Genomic DNA, 27,487 nt, shown 5'->3' with positions numbered 1-27,487 from the left:
ATTGTTGATCTGTGAGATAAATTGATAAAAACTTTGAAGTGTTATTTCCTATAAACGCCAGTTTCTTCGATAAGCTGATAAAACAAATGAAATGTATTTTACTATGAATTTGACACTTCGAAAAAGTCTTACCTATGAACTAGAAGTGAAGTGTTATCTGATTCGTGCATTAGTGGTTTTCGAATGGTGTTTAACCTGCATATCCCTACTATCTATACTCGGCATTGTTTCGCGTTAGTTTAAATTCCAAATGGATGAGTATTTTCAACCGGTATTGGATTTAAAATAGTAACAACATAAAACAATTAACATTTTTAGCTGTCTTGTGTGTTTGTTAAAAATAATTAGCTTAATTATATTTTATTTAGGACCTCATGAAGAGAACCAAAATAGACAAATCGCCTGTTTTGCCGATTTATCAGCCAATTAGGTAATGAGCATCCAAATCATTACGGGTTGTCTATATATTAAAGTCAAAGTCATGTATCCTCCTTAACCAACCACTGTTATTTTCTGAAACAATGCCGGGATTCTGAATGATGCGTACATCGAATCAGTACAAAGTTTTAAAAGTAAAGTTTTAATCTTAATAAGAAAAAAACATCGTATCACTTCATTATAATTATTATTTCCGTATTTTAAAATAAAACAAAACGCGTTAGAAGTTATACTTCTTTGGCGTAACAAAATAAAAATCTTTTAAATTTTTTTATCTTTTGCCTTATTCTACGTTTGCAGAAAAAACCACACTAACAATAGTAAAAAGGTATTTAATACATTGAGAGTTTTATTATAACGCATTATCTAGTTAAATATAGTAGATTTAAATGTCGCAAAAAAATATTTCTACATGGACAATTTTTATTTTAAAATATTAACTATGCTGGGCGTCGGTTTTTTGTTACGGGGTGCGGGTGTCGGTTTTCTTGTGACTGTGTGCGCGTGCATCGTATAGCTTCAAAATAAATAGTAGATCTAAAAAAGAAACTACAGGTATCATTTTTTAAGTAGGTATGATTGCAGGGCTTACGGACGTCGTCGTTCCCTAAAGTTTACTGGGCTCTTTAAATCCAGTAGGTACGTAAAACTCTACACTGTGATCTCCAAGTACCGGCAACGCTCTTGTATGCCGGAGTTCTTGTATGTCCATGTGCTACAGAAAGCACGTAAGTGGCCTGCTTATTAGCCTCTTGTCTCTAGAAAAAAAATTAAAGGTCTATGGGGGTGATCCGATAAGTAGCTAATAAAAAATAAAACATTATTTGGAAAAGTGGCGATTTATTTCTCAACATAATCTTTTAAGTTCAATACTTGACCCAGCGATGTGTACACTTTACACCGTCTGAAAAATACGTCAGCAAAATAGGCCTCCGTCCAGCGATAACCGAATCATTCGATTCGAATTTCTGCCCGGTGAGAGAATTTTTCAAATCTAAAAACAAAAATACGTGCCACGTGGAAATTCCTTAAAACAAATTTTTGAAAAGAGTCATCGTACACTGCATCCAGGCGATCTTTGAAGTCGCTGCACGTTATCCCTTCCAAGAATCAAATCACTGACCGAAATCCGCGGACCCCTGGCTTCCACGGTCAACATAAAACTACGTGTCCGATTCGGCTGAAATTTTTACAGTAGCTGTCTACGAGAATGTTCTAAGCGATGAAAATTTCTTGCGATAGTGCCGCTATTGGGCGGTGAGTTTAGGGGACGCCCTATCGGACCGCCATCGTATATGCATAGAAAAAAAATTGTTTATTACTTCGCATATCACGGCTTACTGACTTACTGCAGGTCTACTCTATAAATCCAGCTCCGACTTCCAATGGACTAAATAATTATCTGAAATCTCTAGAACCATGTGCCGATTCCAAACGTCATAGTAAACATGGAATTAGGATTTTGTAAAATATGTCGATAAAATACTAATACTCAAATGTACCGTAATCTTTAATACAATGGAAATATACAAGAGCACTAAATAAATAGGATTAATTACCTCTGTTGTTCTGGGGAAATCCTAAGAAAAATTTGTTTGTATTGCAAACAGGTGCCATCTCATAAACATGATTACAATATGATAATTATACTTAGAGTACATACAATGGGTAATATACACCAATTACAATAAACATTATACCGTTAGTATATAGATAACTAACTAATTTAGTACGGTACTCCAATTGTATAATTATTTCATTAAGAAGAAATAGTCCTTTTTGTTGGTCATGATCTCAAATTTCTGCTCGTGTAGTTGACCTCGTCATCAAGTTTTGCGTCTAACGATGTTTTTATTCATCGTATAAGCAAATGTGAATTGTAAAAACAGTTATAAACCAATTCTAAGACGCACTTGCGTCTGCGATTACACAATTGAGACTTTGAGATTTGTAAGTGGATTCCAATTTTATCACTACTGTGGTTAGCTAGTTTCTTCCGCGACTCATTTACTTGATTAATTTCATAATCCACATAAACTATAATCTTCCTATATCCTATATTGTATCAATTTGTGGCTAATCCATTTGATTTTTTTGAGTTTAACGGGGGCTGTATATTATAATGCTAGCTGTGTTCTGTGGTTCTACAAGGATTAATTTGGTCGTACCATGTTGTATAGCCTAAAGCTTTTCTCGGTAAATAGTTTTCAAAAAATAATATATACGCGGAATTTGTAGATGTTGTTGTCGTCTATAAAACTGTAGTAGGTACATCACTTTACTCCATTGTCAATATTTTCAGCAGCGTAAGCGATATAGAAAATTTATTTGATCTTTCTCACACCTTGGATGAAAAAGACTAATAAAAGACTATTGTAATTTTAATCCAATTATTTTCATATTATTCAGTCTCAGTTCATCAGGTATCATGTATGGTTCTAATGCTGAAAGTAGTAGTAGTATTTATACCTGTCTAATAGTTGCGAAATCTTTTCAATACAAACGAAAATCTTTTCACTTATGATTATAATAATCAGTATTTACTACTAGGAAATGATGTTACTCAAGATTTTATTGTGTAATGAGAGACTGGACACAATTTTTGAAAAAGTTACTGATTCAAATATTACAGGTAGGTATTATTTGTTAACATATATATATTTTAGTTACAAAACTAAAAGTGTATATTGACAAATAAATACCAAGGAGTAAAATTAGATTTAGAAATAGATCAGGTAATAATCTTTGGTTTAGAATAAACACATCTAGATAAGGTTATCAGTTGAATAATATTTGTTTCCAATGGAAAAACCAGTCGGTATCTCCTATCTATTTCGGTTGTGTATTAAATCCGATATCAAACAAAACCGCATATAAAAGGCTCTGCGGGAGAAATAATTTCATTCTATCGAATATCTTCTATCAACTTCAACTTCAATCGCTTATAATCAGATAAACATGTGCTCCAAGATTGTCATTTCTCTTTGTCTATTGGTAAGTTTGATAATTTATACGTTCATTGATCTTGATATTAATGCTGTTTGCATTCTTGGAATGTTACGCTATTTATATATAAAAAATAATAGTTGAAGCTTAGGCTTAGGGTTTAGACCCTCAGTGGTTTCAATCACGTAAAAGTTCCATAGATCTGAAAGGTCCTGTTTAATTAATAGTTTCTGGGAAACAATTGCATATATGTATAACACCAGTAATCGAACCCCATAGCTCGGTAACAGTAATGATAATTCTGTAACCGTTTCGCCAGGAGAAGATAAAACGAATGTTTAACTTTCCTTTAGTGTGACAATATAAAATTATAGACTCATTAACTCATTTCAAGGAGTACTAGGATCGTTAACAAATAATAAATGTTTTTAGGTTGCTATTACTGCGGCCATTCCAGCTACCGGCTTGGGTGGTTACCAAGGTCCTCCAGCTCCAGGTGCCAACCCTTGGATTCCATCATGGATTTCCCAGGCCCCATGGATGCCTCAATGGACACCATGCACCGGGATTGGCTCCACCTGCCTGGACTGCAACACCAAACAGATTTGTACCAAAGTCGGTGGTCTTAAAAGACCGTGTAACGACCCCACTCTTCCCTACTGCAACCTTGGTGAATGCTCTGCCACGCCCTCAGCTGAATGTGCCCCAGCGGAGGCCCCAATAGAAGCAGTGCCAGCATAAAGTTTTTAAGATGAAAGTTATTACATTTATACTCAGACTAATTTAAAATGGTTTTGTATATTTCTAAAGTGATAAAGATTATGGTTAATATTTAAGAACAATAAAACTTTTGGCCTGTCTATATTAATGTGTTTTTATCAGCTCAAAACTATATTACACACAATATTTTTCATATTTTAAGCCTAAGAGCTAAATATAAATCTCAAAGCAAAATCCCTGAGAGAGACAGAGTTGATATATACTATTATACTAGTTGTTCTCGGTAAATTTTATACAACATTCTTTCCTGCCCACATCCTCATGAGAAAATATAGATTGATGTTGGAGCGGATACCAAACAAATTCATCAGGCACCTGTATTGTAGAACATACGACGTGTAACCGTTTTACCCGCTCAGATATCCAAATTTATCTATAGGTTCTGTGGGCTACAAGGAACTCATTGCTACAGGAGTGAGCCGAGAATTTGGGCTTTCCATGTATCTGATGAAGTTGTTACGTGGGAAACAAAACAATACAGCAGTGCTCCAGTGTCTAGGTCTCAGGGTGCCTGGCGTTAGGAGGCGACATTGATCACCGTTTCATTTTGTACCCTCACAGGAAACTAACCTAACTAACTCCCGAAAAGGACACACATGACACAATGTATGAAATTAATTACTGCATAGAAAACGTCTGTTAGTTTTGTATTATCCGTTGTGTAAACGGGTGAGGTGTACTTCATGTCAGTTCCTATACTGTAAGAAATAGTCGACCTTTTTCTAAATAGTTTAATCTTACAAAACTATCTTACTTTTAATATTACTGTCTAATGTTGAATTGTTTTTACCGTGTGTGTAATGTTTTGTATGTAATTTAAATTTTTTTCTACAATGGTAGCTTATTTTGTTAAATAGAAATAAATTAATACATTTCTAGCTAAAAAAAGGCATAATCAGTACAGCGTAAGCTTCGAGGTTTGAAAGACATTAAAATGCCACACTCAACAGATAACAGAATGCAACAAATGTGATTCATACAAAGATTTGGATAAATTGCTATTTGTTATAATGTACATATGTTGAAAAAGTAATAATAAATGTATTTTTTTAGTAAATAATAAAAATGCATGCTTTATCAATAGATACATGAGGAACGTTAGGAACGAAACCACATCTAAGCCCAAATTAAATTCGAGAATGCTCCAGGTATTATAACATAATTGTTCTTATATTGTCGCATCGATCAGCATCAAAATTACTTAAAAGTTAAGTTTTCAAACAAATGTAGACGCCTGTGAACAAATTAAATAACAGACGACATACACTCGAACATGTGATTTGAATAATTTCCGCTTACGAGTCCTCTATCATGTTTTCGAGCGTAGTGTTTACTAATAATAAAAGAAAATTGTTTTATTACAGTTTTCGAGATTAAATAATACTTTACCATTTTCGTAGTTTATAATTTAATAGGCATTTGAAGTGAAGCGTTTGAATAAGAAGCATTCTTAGAATAATTTCGTTGTATTGACGTATATCCTTTGACACCTTACAATTTCTCCTATAATATTATTTAAAGAAAACACTTTTTTACTTCATCACGGGAGAAATTTAAAATTATGTAAAATAATTATAAGTTTATAATAATACATAGCTTCAATCCAGTAAAAAAGTGTTTTCTTTAACTGTGTACAAGCTATGTTAACAAAAGACAATACTATAATATTACTTATGAAATATCTTCGTATATTCGTCTCAAAATATCATATATTCATATTGGTAACACAATGTACACTTGCGAACGTAGTTAAAAAAGTTATTACTTTAATTATACAATCACTGCGTTCACAAAGGGCAACAAAATCTCCGTCACTCTTTAGACATAATGAAGGAACCAAGTGTTAAAGCAATCCCATGTCGAGGGTTGACGATATTTTGGTTATCGTCGTTTCCATCTAAACAATAATGGTTTGACCTTTGGATGTATGATACCAAAGTTTAAACAATTCCAAAACAATGTAATTAAGACGAAGCAGACACTCGCATCGTTAGTATTAGGGTCTGATGAAAATTCCTTTACCCTCGTCAGGTACAAGCAGCTTATAAAGGAGTGGAAATTGCGGACATGTGGAAAATTGGTTTATTATGAATCCGACTTAATTGTTGTGAGTTGACTTAGACGTTTTAACACTTAAAGATTTCCATTTATGCATTCCGTTGTTTTTATACGACTCAAGTATATATTATTGAATTCATTAATAGCATCATCAATTTCGCTAGTCAAGACGATAGATTGAAAATCAAAATATCAGTGCCGCCTGGTCCCCGTTTAATTGAAAATTTATTGTTTAAAGTTTACGACTGCGTAAATATATTTCGATAAAATTTTGCAATCGGTCTTTACGATTCTCACAGGCAGACACTTAAATGTATAAGTAAAACTACATATATTTAATATGATTTAATTCTCGTTACCAAAATACGCTTCTTTAGAAACCCATTAAAGTAATTAAACCCTTCTTTTAATAATAAACCACGAGCGAGTCTGCCTGAAAGTAGATACAATTATGATATACGTTATTAAATATAATTATATAGTTAGTTGAAAAACATGAGTTCGGTAAAAGGCGATACGATATTTTCAGTAAGACAATTTTTAAACAATATTTTGATGTTAAGAGCAGTTTAGTTGGGAGGTGTTAGGAAATGGGGTAGCATTCGGGAAATAAAAAAATAATCAAACATTTAGAGTCACTATTATAAATATTATTATTCAATGATACCTAATCTCGCTTAGTAATAATGTTTGGTTGGAAGTTGGAAGTCTCTCAATAAATTTTTAATTAAGGGAAGTAGAGGAATATAACGTTAATTAAAAGCTTTTTAATACCCAGATTTTATTTACGTTCATAATTAATTATACTTTGATTTAAAACGAAAAATAATGTTAGCTTAGAATTATATTTAATATAGACGTGGAAAATCATTGTATATACAATTGACGTCACAAGAAACAAACAACATGTTGTTTCCTTACATAGATTTCAGCGTGAAGTTGATACAATGAATCGTGGACGTGAAAATACAAGATAGCCTACTATTGACTTTGCGCAGACATTTCAATGTTATTTTCAAGGTTTTTGCATATAAAGTTCTTTCGAGTATTAACATTCCTTTACAAAATGGACTCATACACGAATACCTTTGAAATAGATAAAATAATACATCTTTTAACTGAGTTCACAGTAATATTTTAGTGGATTGTTTTTTTTTCAAATTTTTGTCTGCACTCAACCAATGTTACTAATTTACAATCGACATCCTTCAGTTGTCTTTGGCATGCATTGCTATTGTGCCCAATTAATACTTGCTGGTATGATAAAGCGTAACCAACATTTAAGGCCCAAATATCGATGTATATCAGACACAAAAACCTCAACTAGTTGTCTAAATAATCAACGAAATAGGGACTGAAACGCTTATGAGCAATCATTCATACAGACGACTCTATTGTGACCAATTAATACTTGCTGGTATGTTAAAGCGTTGTAAGGTAACCAACATATTAGGCCCAAATATCAGAAACAAAAAGCTCAACTAGTTATCTAAATAATCAATGTAATAGGAACAGAATCATATAATATTTGTTAACTTTAGTAGAATGATCCTCCTTCAGCAACGCCAGTTCAAGATCAAACTGAAGGGAAAATACTAGAATTGTTTTAATAGTAGACAAGTCCTTTCACTGTTTGGATCCTTTTTATAACATTCCTTATTGAGAGAAGTAGAAAGGCGAAAAACTTCCAAAAAATATGATTAAAGTAGATATGGTCAAACGGTTATAAACAAACATTTAGCAGCAATAAACGGAGTCCTTATTCCCATGATTTTTCCACTTTCAAATCAGTTATAAAAAAGGTTCGAGTTTAAAAGAAATTTAAAATTTGTAAAGTATATCATAATAAAACAAATCCAGTAGCTCTGATTGTGTTTTGGAGCAACAAAGTTTTATGTATATATTAGTATATTAACACGCCAAGATCAAAGGAATTAAGTATGAAACTCAATAACAATATCCTAAGAAGAATTGTAGGATGAAGTCGATTGAAAACTAAGCCCTATCCTATTGAAAGCTATGTGCATTGTCAATATTTTCATACATAATTGAAGCATTTTTAGTGTTTACTTTAGTAAACTTGAAAATACACTGATAAATACAGAGCTAAAGCCGATGTCACACAACTCTGAGGTCATGCGTTCGAAGCCCGGCTGTGGATTTAATTAAAATATTTATTTACTGAACATGATGACAACACGTCGGGCGTAATGAAACCAAATGGAGAAGAGCGTTAGTGTGAAAATTCGTATTATTCTATAATTCTGATTACAAAACTTCTACTGAAAATTTAAATAACCTTGTGGCTTAAGCCATAACTAAAGCTTGCCAAGGAAACATGTGGAAACCACAACATTTAACTTCTCGAACGTGCGTCAAACACGAAATTCCTTGCCTATAACAGTTAATCAAATAGTTAAAAAATCAGATTTATAAAAAAATACGGAAAATAGGTTGTAGCGGAGGTACTTTTAAGCTCACTAAAAGTGCTTTACTTACTTCCGTTAGCTGAACGACCCAAAGTGATGCTATGCCTCGCCACGACGATCTTACACTGCTGTATGTCTGCTGCGATATCTGGGCAGGCAGATCATCCATTGGTATACTCAGATACCGACAGATTCTTCACACTCCATTACATATTTGGGTGGCCAATCTAGCGAAGTGTAATTGCAGAGCTTCCACCATGATGTTGGGTTCGGGTACCATTACCTACTACTTTCCTTTTTATATGGCCAAGAAACTACTTTAACAGTTCTTAATCAATATATATGTTTAACTGAATTTTCTTGGTAATCAACCTCCCCGAAAGCGCTTGATAGATTTTTTTGTATTGATTGTTACTTTATTCATTGAAATGTTCTTCTAATGTTCACCCATGTACCACCGACCTCTATTTTGTAATAGCGATATTAGTACTTGTGGTCGATAACTAGACATGATTTATATGACATCCAACGCATGCCCGGTCCGCTAGTAACACTAGAAACGAGTTTTATATTTAAATCCTCGTACGTGACTCCTGTGTCTTAAGTATTATAAGATATAAATACTGCTCCACAAATGATAATTCGTGATCGTGCCTAAGCAATTTGCGTAATCCATACAATATATTCATCATTCTCCGATTATGCAGCTCCAGGCAGAAAATTAAATTTCCATTTTCATTTTTCTCACTTACTATATAAGATGAGATTGACAAGCGTTAATTAGTAAGTTTGAAGACTGGTAGCAAATACAGCGAGAACTTAACAATGATGGCACTTTTGAAATTGTATTTTTATTTATTAACAGCTCTGGTAAGAGAAATTCTCCATTATTACTGGCTATATTATTTTGATGGGTCAAACAAACTGCAAGTATAATCAAATGCTAACCGTCGCCCATAGACAACGCCGGAAGTCAAACCCCCTTATTCATTTAATGTAATTAGTTCAATACCATGGAGCCTAAAGACAACCTATCTTTTTATCACAGCATAAATACAATATTATAAAAAGGGACAAAATATTCTAAAAAAGAGTACCAATATTGAGTCACTCCTTTTTTATACGAAACTGAACTTTTTAATAATTTAGACAGGTTTAGGGAGGTTTTTACTGCTAACTAAATCGTAAAACAGTTACATGAATCTATGTAATTACTGTTTAAGAACATATTGTCTGCTAATTTAAGTTTTTTAATACGTATATTAAATTATTTATTCTTATGTCAGCTGGCCGTAAATTTAATTTTAGCGGAGAATTCCGACGAAACCGAACAACAGGAAAAGGCTAGATTATTCCCTGGCAACTTTAACCCACTTGACTTCTTCAGTCAGTTTCTACCATTCGGTAATCGACAAACTAGAGATGTGAGTAATCAGGAAGGCCAGGAAAACCAGGAAGCCACCAGCGAAAGTTCCAATCAACGTTTGACTGTCTCTAGTGCTATAGTGACTTGTAACTACACACTAACTGTAAGTATTAAACTAAATATAATGTACACTGATAAACTACTTAACAATTTAAAATTATTTTATATTGATTATTGCAAGAGTGAGGTTCAAGAGGTACAAGATGTGGACACGAAAAATCTGTATAGTTTCTTCCGTTTTAGATGAAAAATGTAGTTAATAAGCCGCGTAATACAAAAACAAACGTAGAATGCTCGTATAATAAAAGAATCGTTGTGTCTACACTCCAATATCTTTGCCGCATGAGTTAAATCGAGCTTTTCCAAAGGCTTTGTTTTTGTTTTGCAACAATGTTCCTGCTCACCAGACCCGTAATCAAACTTTGTTTCACGTTCCTCAAATCAACACCAATTATGCAAAACCTCAGTTGAAGCTATTGCTTATTTATTTAGTATAATTGTTTTTAGTCGTTTATAATTTATAAAAAGTCTCACACGAATGGGAATAAAATTAAATTTGATATATAGACGCTTGGTTGTTTTTTTTTCAGCCTGGCTTGTCCTGCGTGGGCTGTTATCAAGCTTTGTCATGCGGTTCAGGCAACATTGGCAGACAGAGGCGTTGCTCGCTATACTGCAACAGTGGTAGATGTTCACTCGTGCCTGGAGCACAATGCTTAAACTCTACAGTTGCTGGCTAAATATATTGATTGTATCGGCACGCAAATTGACCAGATTATTTATGGACATTTATACTTTTTTTCACTTTATCTGGCTAACTTATTTTGCGTGATTTATGGTATTTATTTTCGAAATATAATTTCTGCGTATTACTGTTGTATTTTTATTCATATACTACGCCCAAACAACACTGTTTTTTATGTTTAAAGTTTTAATAACAAAATAGCCTTATTTCAGACAAACGTTACATACCTGTATAACTAAAGTACGGTTTCGTGTCTTTTATTAAAATGTTTTTGTCCTGTAATGGAAAGAGATAGATGAGTTACAGCACTTATAATTCAGTAAAAACCATTTATACTTAGAAATTAAGAGTTAAGCATTGGCAACAATAATGGTGGTTACAACAATTAACTAATTGCACATTCAATAATTCTACTATCATGCCTATTGTTCATATAATGCAACATTGAAAAGGTATCGATATAGATTTTCACACTGATCATTTCGCCTAATTTCTATTGAGACTCGTCTCGCGGTAACAAATGTGCTTTTAACTAATTTGCTTGTGAGGAAATCCACATGTCTAAAAGACTAACTCTCCTAGAGTAATTACCGACCCCGCAAGTGCAGTTAAGCATATGTTTTGCATGTCTTAGAATTGCATCGAAATATTGACAAATTGGATCACTTTATCTATTGAACGCAATATAAGGCTAGTTTTGTGATTTGTATGACCTTTGGAAACGCCCGATCGAGTCCTTTTTTTATATAGAACAGTGGACAAACGGCTCATCTGATGTTAACGTCGACATGAGTTACCAGTATAATTCCTAATAAAAAATAATTTCTAAAAGGCCGACTATTTGCGAGCCTTTTATTGTAACTGTTTTATCTTAAAGGATCCTCAGTATAGTTTAGTTCCATATAATCGTGCTGCTCGGTCCAAACAGTGCCTTAAAAAGCGCTTAGTTTTGGAACGCGTCGGAGGTCGAGGTGATACAGGTGGAATTTCGTTATCTTCCTCGACGATCTATTTAAAGAATTTGTCTGATGTAAAACTAATTCTATTTATCTGTTGGTTAACAATATATATTTTATATATTATATTCTTTTCTTATAAATTTATACTGATTTACATACTATAAAATACTGACAATAACACTGAAAATAGTCGAAGGCTTGTGCTTTATCTATGTTAGATGGATATGACCAGGTAATTGGTACATAAACAGAATAGGGTTGGTAAATCTATCTTTTATCGAAAATTTATTTCACAGCCATTTATCTCTCCGCATCATAGAAAAAATACTTTATTATTAATTTATATACTTCTGTTAAGTCTAAGAGGTCAGGAGGCTCCGGTACGACAAAGTAAATGAATTTTGGCGATGAATGAATTTTATTCAGACTTTTTTTCTTCAATAAATAATAAATATATATGTGAAACTAATTATAGATTATTTAATTATACCTAATCCGGGGCTGATGAAATCACAGAACTATAAATAGACAAATGTCTATTTACAAAGCACAAGTAAGCAGCCTTGTTTTAATTTAATTTAATTTAATGAAACGTTCAGTTTTTTAAAACTATATACAATATTTTTTTCTACAATTTTACAACCCAATTAAATAAAAATATAATATTCATAAGCGTGTAGCGATATATACAATCTGTAGCTAAGATCAGTATGACGTCATACCCTGAAGCGTCTTATTGAAGTGTATTCAACTGCAGCAAATATAAAAGTTATATACAATATAATAAGTAGTACGAGGATCTTCCCTTTAGACATTTGACATCATTGGTTCACTCAATTATCAAAAACGGTCCACATAGAAAAAAAATACGAATACAAGATTATAAATGTCAATTAAATATTATATCTTATATATCTGCTTCGGTCCTTTCCTTCTGTTTATTGTAAAACAATTATACTATTGTTATAATTACGCATTTCTTATACCACAATTATACCGCTTAATACTTTAAGGATGTGACACAGCAATTCCAGTTTACTTGATAAATATAATTTTATTCCAAGCTCAACCCTAATTATAAATTAAATATTCCCTCTGTTTAAAATATTAATCTCAGCAAACTATAAATATAATGGTTCACAGACTGTAAATATTCCACAGACGTTGAAATTGCAATATGGCCACTGGATACTTGTGCATTCTGCTGTTTTCTGCAATGGTAATGAACATTTTTGAAGTGAAACTTCTTTATCGGCGTTAGAAAAAAATTTACCGTCACATTTTTGGGTTAAGCGCCATCTTTTTTTGTCCCTATCACTTTGATTCGAAGAGATTCGAAGCCATTAATTACAAAAATATATAATAACGATAACAATGATAGTAATTATTATTTTACAATTAATGAAATCCTGTAATAATCTTAGTACTAATATGGTAGAATGAATTAATTGTATTATTTGTATTTTTGTCTATGATAATAAAAGCCTTTTGTTAGACTTTATCTAATTTAAATTAAATTATATATTTATCCAAATTCTGTAAAGTTGCATATAGTAAATAATTTTTCGAAAAATAAGGTTGTAAAGACATTCATTTGTTACGTCTGTACACGCACACATTTTTTATTTGATTTCATTTCACATCCTCTTCAATCTCTTTTTATTAATTGAGTTATTGTTGGTCTCTGGTTTGTTTAAATTTTTGAAAGCCAAGGAAAAGCATTATCATAACTATACGACAAATATTATTACATAATCAAAAATATTTTGTGAGTTCCGTTTTTACAACATTTTTACATATATAGATGGATTTCGGGTTAATTTTTCTGGAATTACTAATAAGGAAGGTATAACATCTGATATTTTTAATTCAGCTTGCAGCTCATTTAATATCCGCGCAAGACAACGACGACGAAGGCAGCAGTAGTGATTGGTGGGGCTCCATTTCCGAAAACCACTCCAGGAGCGGAATCAGGAAACGGCAAATTAATATTTTGGTCCCAAAAGGCATCTGTGATTACAACTCTGAGGTGACTTTTTTATTGTAATTTATTTACTATTTATTCCATACGTATGACCATTTTTAGAAAATTCTGGGTCGGGGTCTTATAGCCATGGGGTGAAAATGGAAACAAAAGATGAAACGATTACAAATTTCGTTTCAACATTATACGAAAAGGCGTATCTTGCGACTCTGTAATTACAGCATTACAATTGACATTTCTTTTGTTGGATCGATTTTCGTCAATTACGGAAGATATTTTTTTAATGATCTGGTTGCTTTGCTTTGATTTTTTATTTCATATAACGGCTTATTATTTATGAATTAACAACTTCTGTCATTATTGAAAGCTAACTCTCAAACATGCTCAACTTAGATAGAATAATAAAATTTCATAGATTTATAAGTTATTGCGTATAGAACGGAAAATCCCTTCGCCCGTGGATAACATTACCTCAGGAATGAGATATACGCTAAAATGTCTTATAGAGTAGCAGTATTGCCATTATTCAGTTCACCCAATTATTTTCAGCCTGACTGGGGTTGTTTCAACTCTACTAGTCGACAATTCTGTACGAAGAACAATCTATTGTATATTTTTGACTGCACCGTTGACAAACCTTTCTGTAGCCATGGTTTATGCTCCGCAATTCTAATTGTCTCGCATAAGTAGAAAATTTTTAATATGAAATACATGGAAAAGGTAATTTTTACTTCAGTTATGACAGCTATACAGACAGTATTGGTCTAGGGGCTTCAGTGACTTAGAGGCCGAAATCCGACTATGCACCAATGGAGTCCTGTATACTTATACCACATTTAACACTCGCTCGGTCAAGAAAACATCGTGAGTAAACCGGCATTAGATACAAAATGTGTCAGAGACTAATTCTGTTGCCTATTAGAAAAAAACAAATGATTACGAAACCGTTATAGAAATGTGAATCCAAGACCTAAAATGTTTTAGAGCCACTGGGTGACATAACACTAGTGTGTTTAAAATAAAACTCATTTATGAAACGACAGATAATAATTAGTTATTCAACTGCTTTATTTCACAAGTTCGAAATTTTTGACGTGTTTCATAGTGAACATGTTGGCACCACACTGTTGTTGTTGTTTTAAAAATATACTTATAAAGGATTAATAGATAGCAAAGGGTTTTCTGTTGATTTTTTTGAAGTGACTTGATTGTAACGGTTTTGTAATTGAAACTTTACCGTGTATGGGTTGTAAAAATAAAATAATTCTCTTTAGCAAGTTTCTGTATATTCTATAGTTATTATTTGAAGGCTAATAATCTGATTATGGAATTTTGCTAAAAAATAAATAATCCATCAAAAACGGACGGCTTCGTCTGGGTCTTTCATCTAGTCTTTAAAAAATACTACTAGCTAAACATATAAAAGTACTAGTCTAAGCTAAAGAAGATGGACCTGTTACGGACGCTTTTTAATGAAATAGCAATTAAATATAAATATTTGATTGTATAATAAGTAATGATACTATTCTATTTTTCAGGTCTTGGCCAGCTTCATTACCTAGTAGTCTGTTGAACTTAAAATATTTAGAAATGTAATATATGCATATTGCACAGTAGTGATTGATTAATGTATAAATAAAAATATAACTATTCAGTGAATAATTTGTTGTTGTACCCCTTTATTCTGAAGTAAAACTTTAGTTATACGATTTATTTAAGTAGACTTTGCACAACCTCAAACTAGCGCAAACGAAAACTTTACATTGTACCAATATATGCATATTAAACTTTTAAAAGTCATAAGCCAATTTGATACGGAAATATAAACCTTAAGTTTAAAATGAGTTGAAATAATTTTCATACTTTTATACATCTATAGATAGAGATCGTTTGACATTAGTACAAATAGGTCATTATTTACATCTGGAAATGACAAACATTAAGAAAGTATAAGGGTTGAATTTCAAAGGGACAAGATGCAAAAAATATGGAGAAACAGGAATATAACAAAAGCCACGAAGACCAAGCTCGTGAAGACTCTTATATTCCCCATATTTCTGTAGGCGGCCGGCCGGCCGGAACGTGGACCTTTCGAGATGTGGAAAGACAGAAAATAGACGCTCTGGAATTGTGGTCCTGGAGGAGAATGCTTGGGGTTTCGTGGACCGAGTTTCGTACAAATGTCTCGATACTTTAAACTCGGCATTAAGCAGCGTTTGTTTTCAACAGTACAATCTCGCATCCTTACATTCTTCGGACACGTATCTCGGCGTGATGTTCCGTCCATAGAACGCCTTATCGTCCAGAGGAAGATGGAAGGCACTAGACCGCGCAGAAGGTCACCAACGCATTGGACCAACCAGATCAAGTCTGCCGTAAGAGTTACACTCAATGAGTGTAGCAGGATTACTTCTAATAGGCAATGATGGCGAAACGTCGTGAAGCGCATCATTGCCCCTTTCAATACCACTACTACATAGCGATCACGACGGCTCTGTCAAGAGTGTACCGGATAAGAAGAAGAGGAATTTACTACCGTGGTAAGGCGAGCCGAGGAGAGTTAAGACGTGATTTTTAGAAGTAAAAAATCATATGATTTTAATGAGTATCAATCAAGTAAGTTTTAATTGCTGTAAAAAAATATACAAACAGAGTTCTAAGATTTTATTAGTTTCTACATAAATTTACATTACAAAGGTTATTAATACATTAACTTATTATAAGCACATAGCACGATCCGAGTCATAATGAATTCTATTATTTAACACTTGTATATATACGCCATCTCGCCTTTCTTAAATATAATCTATACCGTGGTGAAATGGCTCATAGTAAAATATATTTCGTTGTGTTAACAACTGCTCTGGTAAGACATATTTTATCTCATATATTCTAACTATTCTTTATCTAATAATAGAATGTAAAAATTAAGTACAAATTCCCTCAAGAACTTCCTCCCATCCGAGTAGTGGCTGGTTGGAATAGGCTTCCGAAAAGTGTAATTAGTCCTCTTTGAACTATTTCAAAAACAGGTTAGATAATTTCCGCAAATACGCGCACATCAACATAGAAAGCTGCTAGTATGTTTATCTTAATAATAATAATAAAGAATATTAATATAAATAAACTACAGATAAAATAAGTTCTTTACATCTCCAAGGAGATTTAATTATTGTTTAAGCGCGCAACTGATATAGTCTGTGGTATGTAAACTCGTGTGTGCAATCACTATACAACACTTGCATGAACTCACTAAAACTTGTCGAAAATTGTTAATTCGTGATTAACTGTTCCTGGTGTCTATTTCGAATGAAAAGTGTTTTTGGCTCTTCTAGCAAATATCAATTATTATTAATTAATAGCTTGCGTAGTAAATCAATTGATGCACAACCGGGATTCTAACAACTTCAATGCGTGCAAAGCCAAGAACGACTAGATAATATGATCATTATAAATGTAAAAGTCTAATAATTCTGTCAGATATGTATGTCGAATTTAAAATAAAAAAGTCATTTTAATCAAAGCTTGCAGTCCACATGATTGTGGCTGAAGATGGCGAGGATACTGAAAACCGACGAATCAGGTGGCCAAGCTCACTTGAAATCGGTATTCATCGAGCACAGAACATCTTGAATCATGAGGAAAGACAGGAAAGATCGCTGCCATCTCTTTCTTTTTTACCAACTTTCGGTTCCTGCAATTATAATTCTGAAGTAAGTATGCTTAAAAAAGATTCATATTTAGGGGAAACACAAACTGGAGACGGTTTTCTGTCCACCAGGACGTCGAACATATTTAAAAATTATGTACTAATTATATAGATATTTATATATAACATAAAATTAATAAATATTAAAATTAATTAATTAATAATAAATTAATAATGGGTGCACAGCCGTGGATTGAACCTACGACGTCACGGATGAGAGTTAAACGCTGAAGCCACTAGGCCAACAATGCTCTTATATACAACATAAAACTATACTTATTATATAGAGCGTATAAAACGGCTTCCAAACGTTAGTGATAGCGCCGCCCGTGGAAACTCTAAATGCTAGGACTCGCGAGTGCTTTGCCGGCCTTACATAGATCGTTCTGACATCGTCTCATACTGAGGGTAGCGTTACATGGGCGTGCTACGATCCTGTTAAGCCCAAAAACGAGACAGCCTGTACCCACTGAACCGTTTCATAGTTATTATTGAGGATTTTGTCATTTCAAAGACATAAAAAACTTGGAAATCAAATGCCGAGGTCAAACATCACGTCAAATTGGTGACTTTTAAACGATTTTCAACAATTAACATTTTCAGCCTGGACTCTCATGTGCCGACTGTAGTAATGCAAGGTTGTGTTTACCAAATAATGTGAGCATCACAACCAATTGCGGGGTATTTCTTCCTAACTGCAATGGAGGTGTTTGTTCTTCTACCCCCAGCAGGTCCTGCTCCGAAAACAGCACGTAAAATATGGTAAACTAACTTTATTAAATTTGGATATATAGAGATCCAATAACTTTCCTAATTTTTCCAATCCAATAATTTTTCTAATTTCAGGTTATCCGTGGCATGATTTTTAAGAAAATCCGTTCCCTGTTTATAAATTGAAACCAAAGCAATGTATAATGAAAACAGTTTGGCAAATAAATTGAAATAAGACACAAATTTTGATTGTTTTTTTATTTACAATAAAAATATTATACATAGTAAAATCTAAAATACATTAAAATACAGACTAGATATATAAATTTAGAAGAGACAAGATATTAAGTTTATTATCTTTGTGGTCGCATAATTCATTTATTGTCAGAAGATTTTAAATAGTTAAAGCATTTTAGAGAATTTTATTTGTCAAACACAGCTAACTCTAGTCATTAAAGATACCATTTGACATTAAAAATAATTCATAAACACATTATTCCTTATACTTCTTTAATATTTAAGAATTTAGTTATCTATCTACTTAATTGAATTAATATTTGCGATTGACAACAATTATCTATCTTATATTAAAATCCTTTAAGTCAAGTGCTGGCCGAAGTCGTTTTGTAGAAGATACCCGATAGGAACCGCTAGCAAAATTGTTTAAAAAATATAGTGTAATCACAACATTGTTAAAATAATTATAATCTAGATTATTGTCTACAAGATCCATGATCCCTGCATAAGTAATTGATATATGCCGAAACAATCCGGTGGTGTGAAGATTACAGCTTGAATAATGGCTGGCTGGCTAGAAAATAGATTAATTACGCACTTTAGCTTCACCCAACGGACAATGGCATAGCTACTGATTTTTACGTCGGCTTGGCAGACTGTTGTTGTAGGTTTTCTTTAGGAGTAAATTGTCAAGGGCTGGAAGGTCTAGATATCGTTTTCCGGATGTGTGGTACGGGACTTTGAGTGACCGGAAGTAATAGAACTTTGGGAGGGCCTTGTTGTGCCAGCGGTTTTTGACAAACGGATCGTCTTGTTTGGATGTGGTTGACGAAGAAATATCGTGGGGAATATCGTTCAGCGTTCTGTGGAGGTACCGGCCGGTCGGGTGCGTGTGAGCAGATACTGGCGACGGCGGTAAGTCGGAGTTGTTTGAATCGACGAGTGGGTCAGCCTCGGTATCAGAGAGATATTGCCTATAATAAAAAAATACACTTATAAAGCTGTACATTATTCTAAGAAATTTAAACTATGTAAAAATTAAGGAAGTATCTATTGCCGATGGCGCTCTTAGTATTCAGCAACAGCACAGCAAAGAATTATCCTAAACGCTCTCACGCTATAACCCTCAAAAGCTCAATATCCAAGATATTGGATGTTTTATCCTTATCACATCCAAATATATAATTATTAAACGCGACATAGGATTTTATTGTAGTAATTGTATACACAGATCAGACTTTAATAGAGTATGTATTCTATGATAAGTGTTTGAAACGTAAGTATGCATGGAAGTTTCTGACTATAGCGTTTAAAATATTTCAAGTTTTATAATATTAAAAAATATATTATGTATGCACTTATTTTTACGAATTAAAAAAGTATCAACGTTGATTTTTTTTTACTCACCCAGTCCCGAAATTCTCGTCATAGGTATACTTCCTGTAAAACATAAGACCAGTTAGCAAGAGTTTGAAACTTATTTATCAGTCGTCTAAACACGCACAAACAAGACACCTTTGAAATGAATGTTCAAAGCTCTAATACACATATTCCATCTCATGCTTCAACCTCGCTAAACTAACATTTATGAATCTAATCACTAAACAATTAATTTGTTACCGACTTCAAATTTATATGTATCCAAAAATTAACACAAATGTTTTAAGTACACAGAAGATGAAGATTTCGAACATTGAAGTCGGTTCTTCAAATTTACATTTCTAATTGTTCACCAATTCAGCAGCGATCATGCTGTCATTTTATTGTTTCTGTGCACATTCAAAGCCGACACTAATCCTAACAACAATATTCCCGACAAAACACCGATAGCTCAGACCTTTCCATTTGTCTCGGAATCAGAAACCTAGCGCGGCCTGACCTACTGTACCGTCCCCCGGAATATCTAAAGGACGGTAACCATCCTAACCGAGCAAGCGAACCAATATGGCGCTTTTGGAAATTGTTAAGCATCTCTTCATCTGTAACAGTAACAATTCGTTAAAATCATTCATACGTTGTCCAATTAGTTAAGGATGAAAAACTCACCGACTGATCGCTTATCATCATTTTCCGATTCGTAATCAGGAATATCATTATGATCAATCACATCTGGAATCGAATATATGGATCTCTTGTTACGTGGAGAACCGTTGGTGTCGATGAATACAGGTCGGTAAAGGCCGTGTACTGGCATTCCTACAACTCCCCTTTTGTAGTACCAATTTGCGTCACTATCCAATCTGTTCATACTATCAGTGGGTGCCAACCCAACGTCACTTCGCTTGACTACTTGCTGCAACGGTGCGTACATGTCGGGATTAAGAGACTGTTGGTAATCATATATTTCGTTAAAATCGTAAGGACCCTCGACTTCTGAGAGAGGTGGTATTGGGTTCTGGTAAAATGGGAAGTAGTATTCATCTCCGGTTAATTCATCACGTTTGTGAAGAAGGCCATTTCTTGCTAATGCCGCTACGTTGCGTTTGTCATTTGGTTGACTGTTCTGTCCTCTACCAAAACGGAAGCCGTCTCGAGCTAATGCTTGGATGTTTCTCTTCATAGTGGTATAGCTTCGAAGCCGGGCAAGAGAAGCGAGATTCCGTTTTTCATGGACCTCTTCATCATCTTGGTTTTGTTGGTCAGTGTCACTGTATGGTGCTCTGAATGTTGGAAGCATTCCATTTTTAGCTAATGTAGAAATGCTTCTCTTGTAGTCAGGAGCGATACTTCTAAGATAGCCATCTCTAGCGAGTGCTTGCACATTTCTGCGAGGGAATGTAGGCCAGGGATTGGAAGAGCTTTCAGTTGGGAGACATTGTACCTAAAATAATGAACAAATAAATATTTTTTAAATGAAAAATATTAGACTAGACATAGATGAATTATTACCTCAGTCACATAAGATGAGATAGCGAAAACAACTGCAAATGTAAATAGAAAAAAAGGACGAGGATTCTTCATGTTGATCCGCTTGCCAAGTCTCATTCTACAAACAATTAGAAAAAATATTTTTTAAGAGGATCTTTTCTTCTATCATTTTTCTGGAGAGTAAAAAAAGTTCTGTTTCTGTTTTATTTCCGATCTTCAGCAAAGCAACAGATATAACAATTAATTTCCGCGTATGAAAAGTATCAATTTAAACCTCCACATCATGCTGTCACTTTATTATTTTCAGTGTGTGCACATTCAAAGCCGACACTAATCCTAACATCAATATTCCCGACAAAACACTGATAAATCAGACCTTTCCATTTGGCTCGGAATCAGAAAACTAGCGCGGCCTGGCCTACTGTACCGTCCTCCGGAAAAATATACAGAAATTACAATTAATTTCCGCGCCTGAAAAGTATCAATTCAACCTGTTCGACATAACTTTAGACACTCCTAAGTTTTACTTTTATTGATTCAAAAATATGTCAAGATTGCAAATCAGCAAATATTGTTATATTAGATTATATATGTTATCAATCGGGAATAAAATATAAAGTGTAAAGTGTCCATAAGATTTTATAATTTTTGCATAAGCATATTCAATCTATTCTTATATGTTGCATAGTGATAATTCTTCTTCTTTAAGCTAATAAATAGCCTGTCGAACGAGGGACAAGCTTGGCAGATTCAATTACCTGCAGTTACACGAGCTTTCTGTCGTAGCTTATAAATTTGTGTAAAGAGGTAAAGGTTAAGAGTTTACGCCTGCAATTTTATTGTAAGCGAGTCATAAATGCATTTTTATAATCCAGTATATAAACCAATAATTCAAAAAAATACATAAAAAGACACCAAAAGAATAATATTTCATTATAACCTTAGAGCGTTACAAACTTAGAGCTTTTCAGAAGGACCTCGACTTAGTCCTCCAAAACTTTTTTTTAAATTTCAACACAGAAACAAATATTACAACATTATTTTTGGCAATATCGTTTACAGATGGTCTAAAATAAGTATAGAGCAACGTAACAATTTAAATAATATTAATACAACTTTGTAGCATAAAACTGTCAAATATTTAATTAATGTATTTTTGTAAAAAAAATTTTTTTATATTCTAAGTAATGCTACTAGCAAAACTTTTATTCGTTTTAAACGTATATTTACTTTTGAGCGTCATTTACCATACAATTTATCGCAGAAAACTTGTTCTATTACAATTTAATAAATTATATCTATGGCGCACTGAATAAAAGGCAAAAGATACTCACTGTACTAAAAATCCACAGACACTGAAAATAAACTTTTGAATATTGTTGTTTTCTAGCTAACTCTTTGGATTCTTGGCGGGAATGCTACTAGAAATTGGTAGCGTCGCTTTTATATGAGTTTTGCGAATTTACACGCATGCGTGGCACCCATGGGAGGAGCTAGTACTTCCAAAAGTAAAATACCAGTGTTGCCAGCTAAAAATCAGTATCTACTGAAAAATACAGAAATTTAAATAATTTCGAAACGCGTAAAATGCCTATTTTACATTTTCAACGCATCACATATCATAAAATTTTCGTCCGTCAAGTCACAATCTAATTTTTATTTCACAAATATATTTTATTTTCAAAAAAAACGTGTTAAGTTAATAATTCCATATTTATATATTTGCAAGTTAACTACGCTTTTTTTTAAATAATCAGGCCCCTACCGATTATCACTTGACACCAGGTGAGTTTGCCCCAAGTTCAATAAAAAAAACGAACATAACGCCGTTAAAGCTCCGATCGTTCAGTTATATTAAGATTTCAAGAGGCGCTGAGAGAATCCTGTAGATACTAATATAGGTGTCTTGAGAATGCTAAATACTTTTTATTTCCTACAACCAGTTTTTAATAAGTTAATGAATAAAGTTTAAAAACATTTAATAGTTTATGTATACGCCGTTTGGACTGACGCGTAAATGCAGTGTTAATATGAAAAATATTTATGGGTTAAGTGATTTGGATAATTGTTACATTTGATTTATGTATCTATTAATAATATTCCGATCATAAAGTTTAATCATTTTTAGTAATTTGCAATGAGTTATGACTCTCAAATATAAGAATTTCTCTCCCAAATTAGATTTTGGTCGATATTGATTAAATAAATATTAATAAATCTTGGGTCGTTCAACACGCGCACAGGCGCTAATTAACGCTTTAAGTTTGCGCCTGGTAGATAGTACTAGTGATCCCAGAGCTAGTGCATTCCTCATTCAACGAATAAGTATTGCAATACAGCGAGGAAATGCCAGTGTCACAGGGACCAATCTTTTTAAATTTGTTTAATTTTTTACTTATCGATATTTTATAAATATTTTATTTATTACTGTGTAGGTTAGGAATATTGTAAATACTATATATTTGTGTGATAGCAATTTTGACAGGTTAAACCATGACGTCAAGTTATGTATGTCCTAATTAGCGCTAGGTAAGGCAATCACATGTAATAGTGATTCACATGTATATAGTTTCCACTTTATAATAGTTTATACACAATAGGTTATACACATTTCAGTAAATCTACTGTAATTAAAGTGAGTCTAAACACTGGAAGGAGCTTCTCTAACCCCGTATGCAGAAACGCCATCATTAAATAATGAACTCTTTTACAAGGTTACAGTGATGTCTAAGAGAAATCCAATCAAGAGGAGGTTTTAAAAGCTTCCAGAGTCCTAAGGGATGGATAAATAAATTTAATTTAAAAGGTCACCAGTTAATAGCATTCGATTTATAATGAACAGATCCGCGATGTTTTGCTTAATAATTAAAACAATATTTTTGATAGTAAAGCGACAAAAAACCTGGCGGTTAAAAAGAGTGGCGGAGTTATTGACAGTTCTTCTCTTCCGTTCTACGCCATTGATTTGAGACCTGGTAGTAAATGTAAAATTAGAAGCATATAATATGTATTTCTTCTTTAACGTTCATAAGTCTACATTGTGTTACCTATTTGAATAAATTATTTTGACTAAACTTAACTTGAACAGTCTAACCGCTGACAGGCCCGAAGATCCCAGTGGCTAAGGTCGAGAAGTAGTATATATATTTTCAGATTTAGCTTTGATTACATTTGGTTTAAAGATAATAAATAACGAAATGGATTATAAAATTATACGTTCCGGACAATTACCGCACCGCGCCGCTGCCGGAAACATAACCTTTTTGCTGTGTATTCAACTCGCACTGTCCAGCATCAAGAAGCTCCCATTACTCTTGCAACATAATAGTTTTCTCGAGTCTTTGCTGACCTATTTGTAAAGCATATGGGGGTAATATACTTTGATTTAAAAATGTACTTAGAAAAGATAAATGGATAGCAAAAGGTTTTCTGTTAATTAAAAAAAACTTAATTAATTAATCAAATGTATAAATAACTTAATGCCGGAATAATTTCGTTAATGAGTTTCAGGGTTCTGAAGTCATCGAATTATATTATAGACGTATAATGTAGTTGTCACAATAGTTATCGACCTTCTATGTATATTTCGCAGCCAACTAGCTTAATTAGCCGTTCAATTAACAGCCTAGCCGTTTAACTAGCGGCCTGAATAATATTCAGCCATTTGATATAACAGCTAGACAAATGACTTGGATCAATGACGTTTCATTACTTGCCTAGCCTATTGACTATCAATTTAAATTTAATTCCACTTTCGGCCAATCTCAAACTCAAAACGAAACTCTTTTAACTGTTAATATTACTGTGTCGGCAAACCACAACTTTGATGGCGTTTTCCAAAGTTTCATCAAAAATAACAAGTACAATTGAAAAGTGACAACAATAATGTAAATTTGACTTAAGCATTTGTTTCATCTTTTTTATTTCTGCCAAATAATGACTGTATCGTACAAATGGCCTAAGTATTAGCCAGCCAGTTTATTAAATGTTGTTACAAACGCTACGGCTGAATATCTTTCAGGCCGTTAGTTAAACGGCGCCGTTTAGTTAAAAGGGTAGCCTATTAATTGAACAGCTTATTAAGCTAGTTGGCTGCGACATATACACGTCGAAATTTCTGAGACACAACACGTTTGCCGGAATAATTTAACTGTACATAAACCTCCACTGCTACTAGGCTCCTATTGCTGACATACACGTAAATATATTATTTTATTTATTAATACTTTATTTCATTACAATATAAAAATTGAACACAACTAAATGAAAAGGAGGGCAACTGCCGGCCTTATCGCTTTTGAGCGATCTCTTCCAGGCAACCACTGTGAGAAATAAATTTATTAGATTAGATATGATAGGCAAGAAACGCAAAAATACATATTACATAAGACAAAACGAAACAGGAACTAAAAACAAACTAAAAAAGGATACATCAAAAATAAAAAGACAAGAATCACGATAATTTAAGATCATTAAATCCACAGATCCATATGGAAAGTGCAGGCGGTCTTTACCCAAAAGAGTATAATAACAAAACTATCACCCATTTGATATCAAACTTTGTATAGAGTGGCTTTATTATTTATCGTAAAACAATCCAATGTCGAGTCGAGTACCTTTCACCTTATAAAGTTTCCATTATGAGCCTGTGGACGTACTCACTTTGTTGTCGAAACACTTGAAGTCTGAAGGTAAGCAATCTAAACGCCCATTAGACATATTTAAAAATAGCTTACAATTTATTGCGTAGCTTCTGGGTAAAGTTTTATTATAATACAATATATATTCTTGATATTACGTTGTTATAAAAGAGCTATAGTTTAATGATTTGGTTAGCACTTAAATAAAACTATTTCAAGAATAAAACAATAATAGTAATATATATATTTATTTTTTAAACAGACAACTTAATTGTGACAGGGGCTGGCCAAGTAAATCGGTAAGGAATAATTTCAAGACTTCTATGGTTACATTAATACAAACCACATCGGTTTTCTAATGCGACATATTCTGATTATATTATATTATTTCGTATAATAAAGGGAAAAAAAATTATGACACTATCTAGTCAATAAAGCTTCAAGAATATTGAAGCCTTGTTGTATGTACAAAAAAATATAAACGATTTCAAAACAAATGATGACTTTCACCAGTATAATACTCGAAACAGAACTAATTTAACCAACCAGGCTCCAGAAGATAAACCACTCCTTATATGGAAATTGTATTCGTTTTTACAACTAACGCGAAATTAGAGAATTATCACTAAATAAATTCAAAACCCTCGTTAAACGGAAATTAATCAATAAAGCTGTTTATAAATTTGACGAATATTTAAATGATCCTAATCCTTGGATTGATTTGCTCCAGTTCAAACAATTTGTATGACTCAAAACTTAGCGATTTAAAAAATGGCGGAAAGTTTCTTGCCCGCTCTTCGCCCGAGTTTGTGGCTATTTAGGTAATCGCCACAAACTCAAACTCAAAGTATACTCAAACGCCGGTACTATCTTCAACATTATAAGTATAGCACATTATTTCATTTAGCATTAAGCTTTTGTTACGTGATTATAACATATAATATAGAGTGAAAATAATAATCTCCGAATATCCGCAAATCTTCACAGTTCACCGGGTTCGATATCGGTCGAAACGTTTCCGATTGATTGGCATAAACAGCAGACACCATATATTGTCTGTCCTACACCCCATTAGTTACGAAGTTATACCAAACGAACTTCGTAGTTTTTACGTAAGCACCAAAAGGTCGATCGAAACTTACACTCGCGTTATAAATCAGCGCTGATTGGTCGCTCTGGGAACATTCTGTCACGATATTAATATTTTATGCGACTGGGCAAAAATGGAGAACTATTTTAGGGTAGGAATAGAGACTTAAGACGAAGTTTGACTTCTGTGTCTCAAATTCATTACATTTTATATACTCTAAATCCTTGTGAGGTTTGCTAACGATGATGCCCACCAAATGAGCAGTATCAAATATTTGCGCACATGGAAAACTCAGTTGGCGTTTCGTAACTTAATAATATCATTATATAACTTCTTAATACATTAAAAATACGAATTAATAGAAACACCGTACATGCATAAATATTTAATCACAAATAACATATGAATTTATTTTATTAAGAACTTAACAATGAATATTAAAATCAATAATGTATATATCTCATATT

At 33.1% G+C, this 27,487-nt stretch overlaps 1 protein-coding gene and 3 long non-coding RNA genes across 5 annotated transcripts; 3 read left to right on the top strand and 1 right to left on the bottom strand.

Annotated features, from left to right (window-relative positions):
• The first annotated feature begins 9,397 nt into the window (after window positions 1-9,397).
• Window positions 9,398-10,949, top strand: LOC123713251. Its single transcript, XR_006754166.1, has 3 exons — window positions 9,398-9,521; window positions 9,938-10,180; window positions 10,668-10,949. It is a non-coding gene; the product is annotated as an uncharacterized LOC123713251 (long non-coding RNA).
• Window positions 10,950-12,939: 1,990 nt separating this feature from the next.
• Window positions 12,940-15,423, top strand: LOC123713448. Its single transcript, XR_006754190.1, has 4 exons — window positions 12,940-13,000; window positions 13,655-13,810; window positions 14,315-14,485; window positions 15,304-15,423. It is a non-coding gene; the product is annotated as an uncharacterized LOC123713448 (long non-coding RNA).
• Window positions 15,424-16,544: 1,121 nt separating this feature from the next.
• Window positions 16,545-18,428, top strand: LOC123713229. The gene is made up of 4 exons (XR_006754163.1): window positions 16,545-16,631; window positions 17,290-17,478; window positions 18,078-18,236; window positions 18,321-18,428. It is a non-coding gene; the product is annotated as an uncharacterized LOC123713229 (long non-coding RNA).
• A 127-nt stretch (window positions 18,429-18,555) lies between these two features.
• On the bottom strand, window positions 18,556-22,702 carry LOC123713808 (neuropeptide-like precursor 1). Of its 2 annotated transcripts, XM_045667674.1 has the most exons (6): window positions 22,625-22,702; window positions 21,312-21,408; window positions 20,469-21,243; window positions 20,260-20,401; window positions 19,830-19,862; window positions 18,556-19,396 (listed from the first exon to the last, which is right to left on the bottom strand). In XM_045667674.1, exons 2-6 carry the CDS (start codon window positions 21,405-21,407, stop codon window positions 19,051-19,053), a joined length of 1,392 nt encoding a protein of 463 aa, XP_045523630.1. In that variant the 5' UTR covers window position 21,408; window positions 22,625-22,702; the 3' UTR covers window positions 18,556-19,050. The 2 variants fall into 2 exon arrangements, with proteins under 2 accessions (XP_045523630.1, XP_045523631.1); XM_045667675.1 differs by lacking the exon at window positions 20,260-20,401 and having other exon boundaries at window positions 19,150-19,396.
• Between the last annotated feature and the right edge of the window lie 4,785 nt (window positions 22,703-27,487).

Source organism: Pieris brassicae, chromosome 8, assembly GCF_905147105.1.
Source record: "Pieris brassicae chromosome 8, ilPieBrab1.1, whole genome shotgun sequence".
NCBI lineage: Eukaryota > Metazoa > Arthropoda > Insecta > Lepidoptera > Pieridae > Pieris > Pieris brassicae.
The sequence above is the reverse complement of the archived record's forward strand: the minus strand, read 5'-3'. Positions and strand labels throughout refer to the sequence as shown.

Bases quoted from the DNA above. Each gene is read 5' to 3' on its own strand.
- LOC123713808 (XM_045667674.1), bottom strand. From the start codon at position 21,407: ATGAGACTTGGCAAGCGGATCAACATGAAGAATCCTCGTCCTTTTTTT. The intron at 20,402-20,468 runs GTGAGTTTTTCA...TTACTGTTACAG, and splicing joins TGATGATAAGCGATCAGTCG to ATGAAGAGATGCTTAACAAT. The intron at 19,863-20,259 runs GTCTGAGCTATC...TATGTTTTACAG, and splicing joins ATTCCGAGACAAATGGAAAG to GAAGTATACCTATGACGAGA.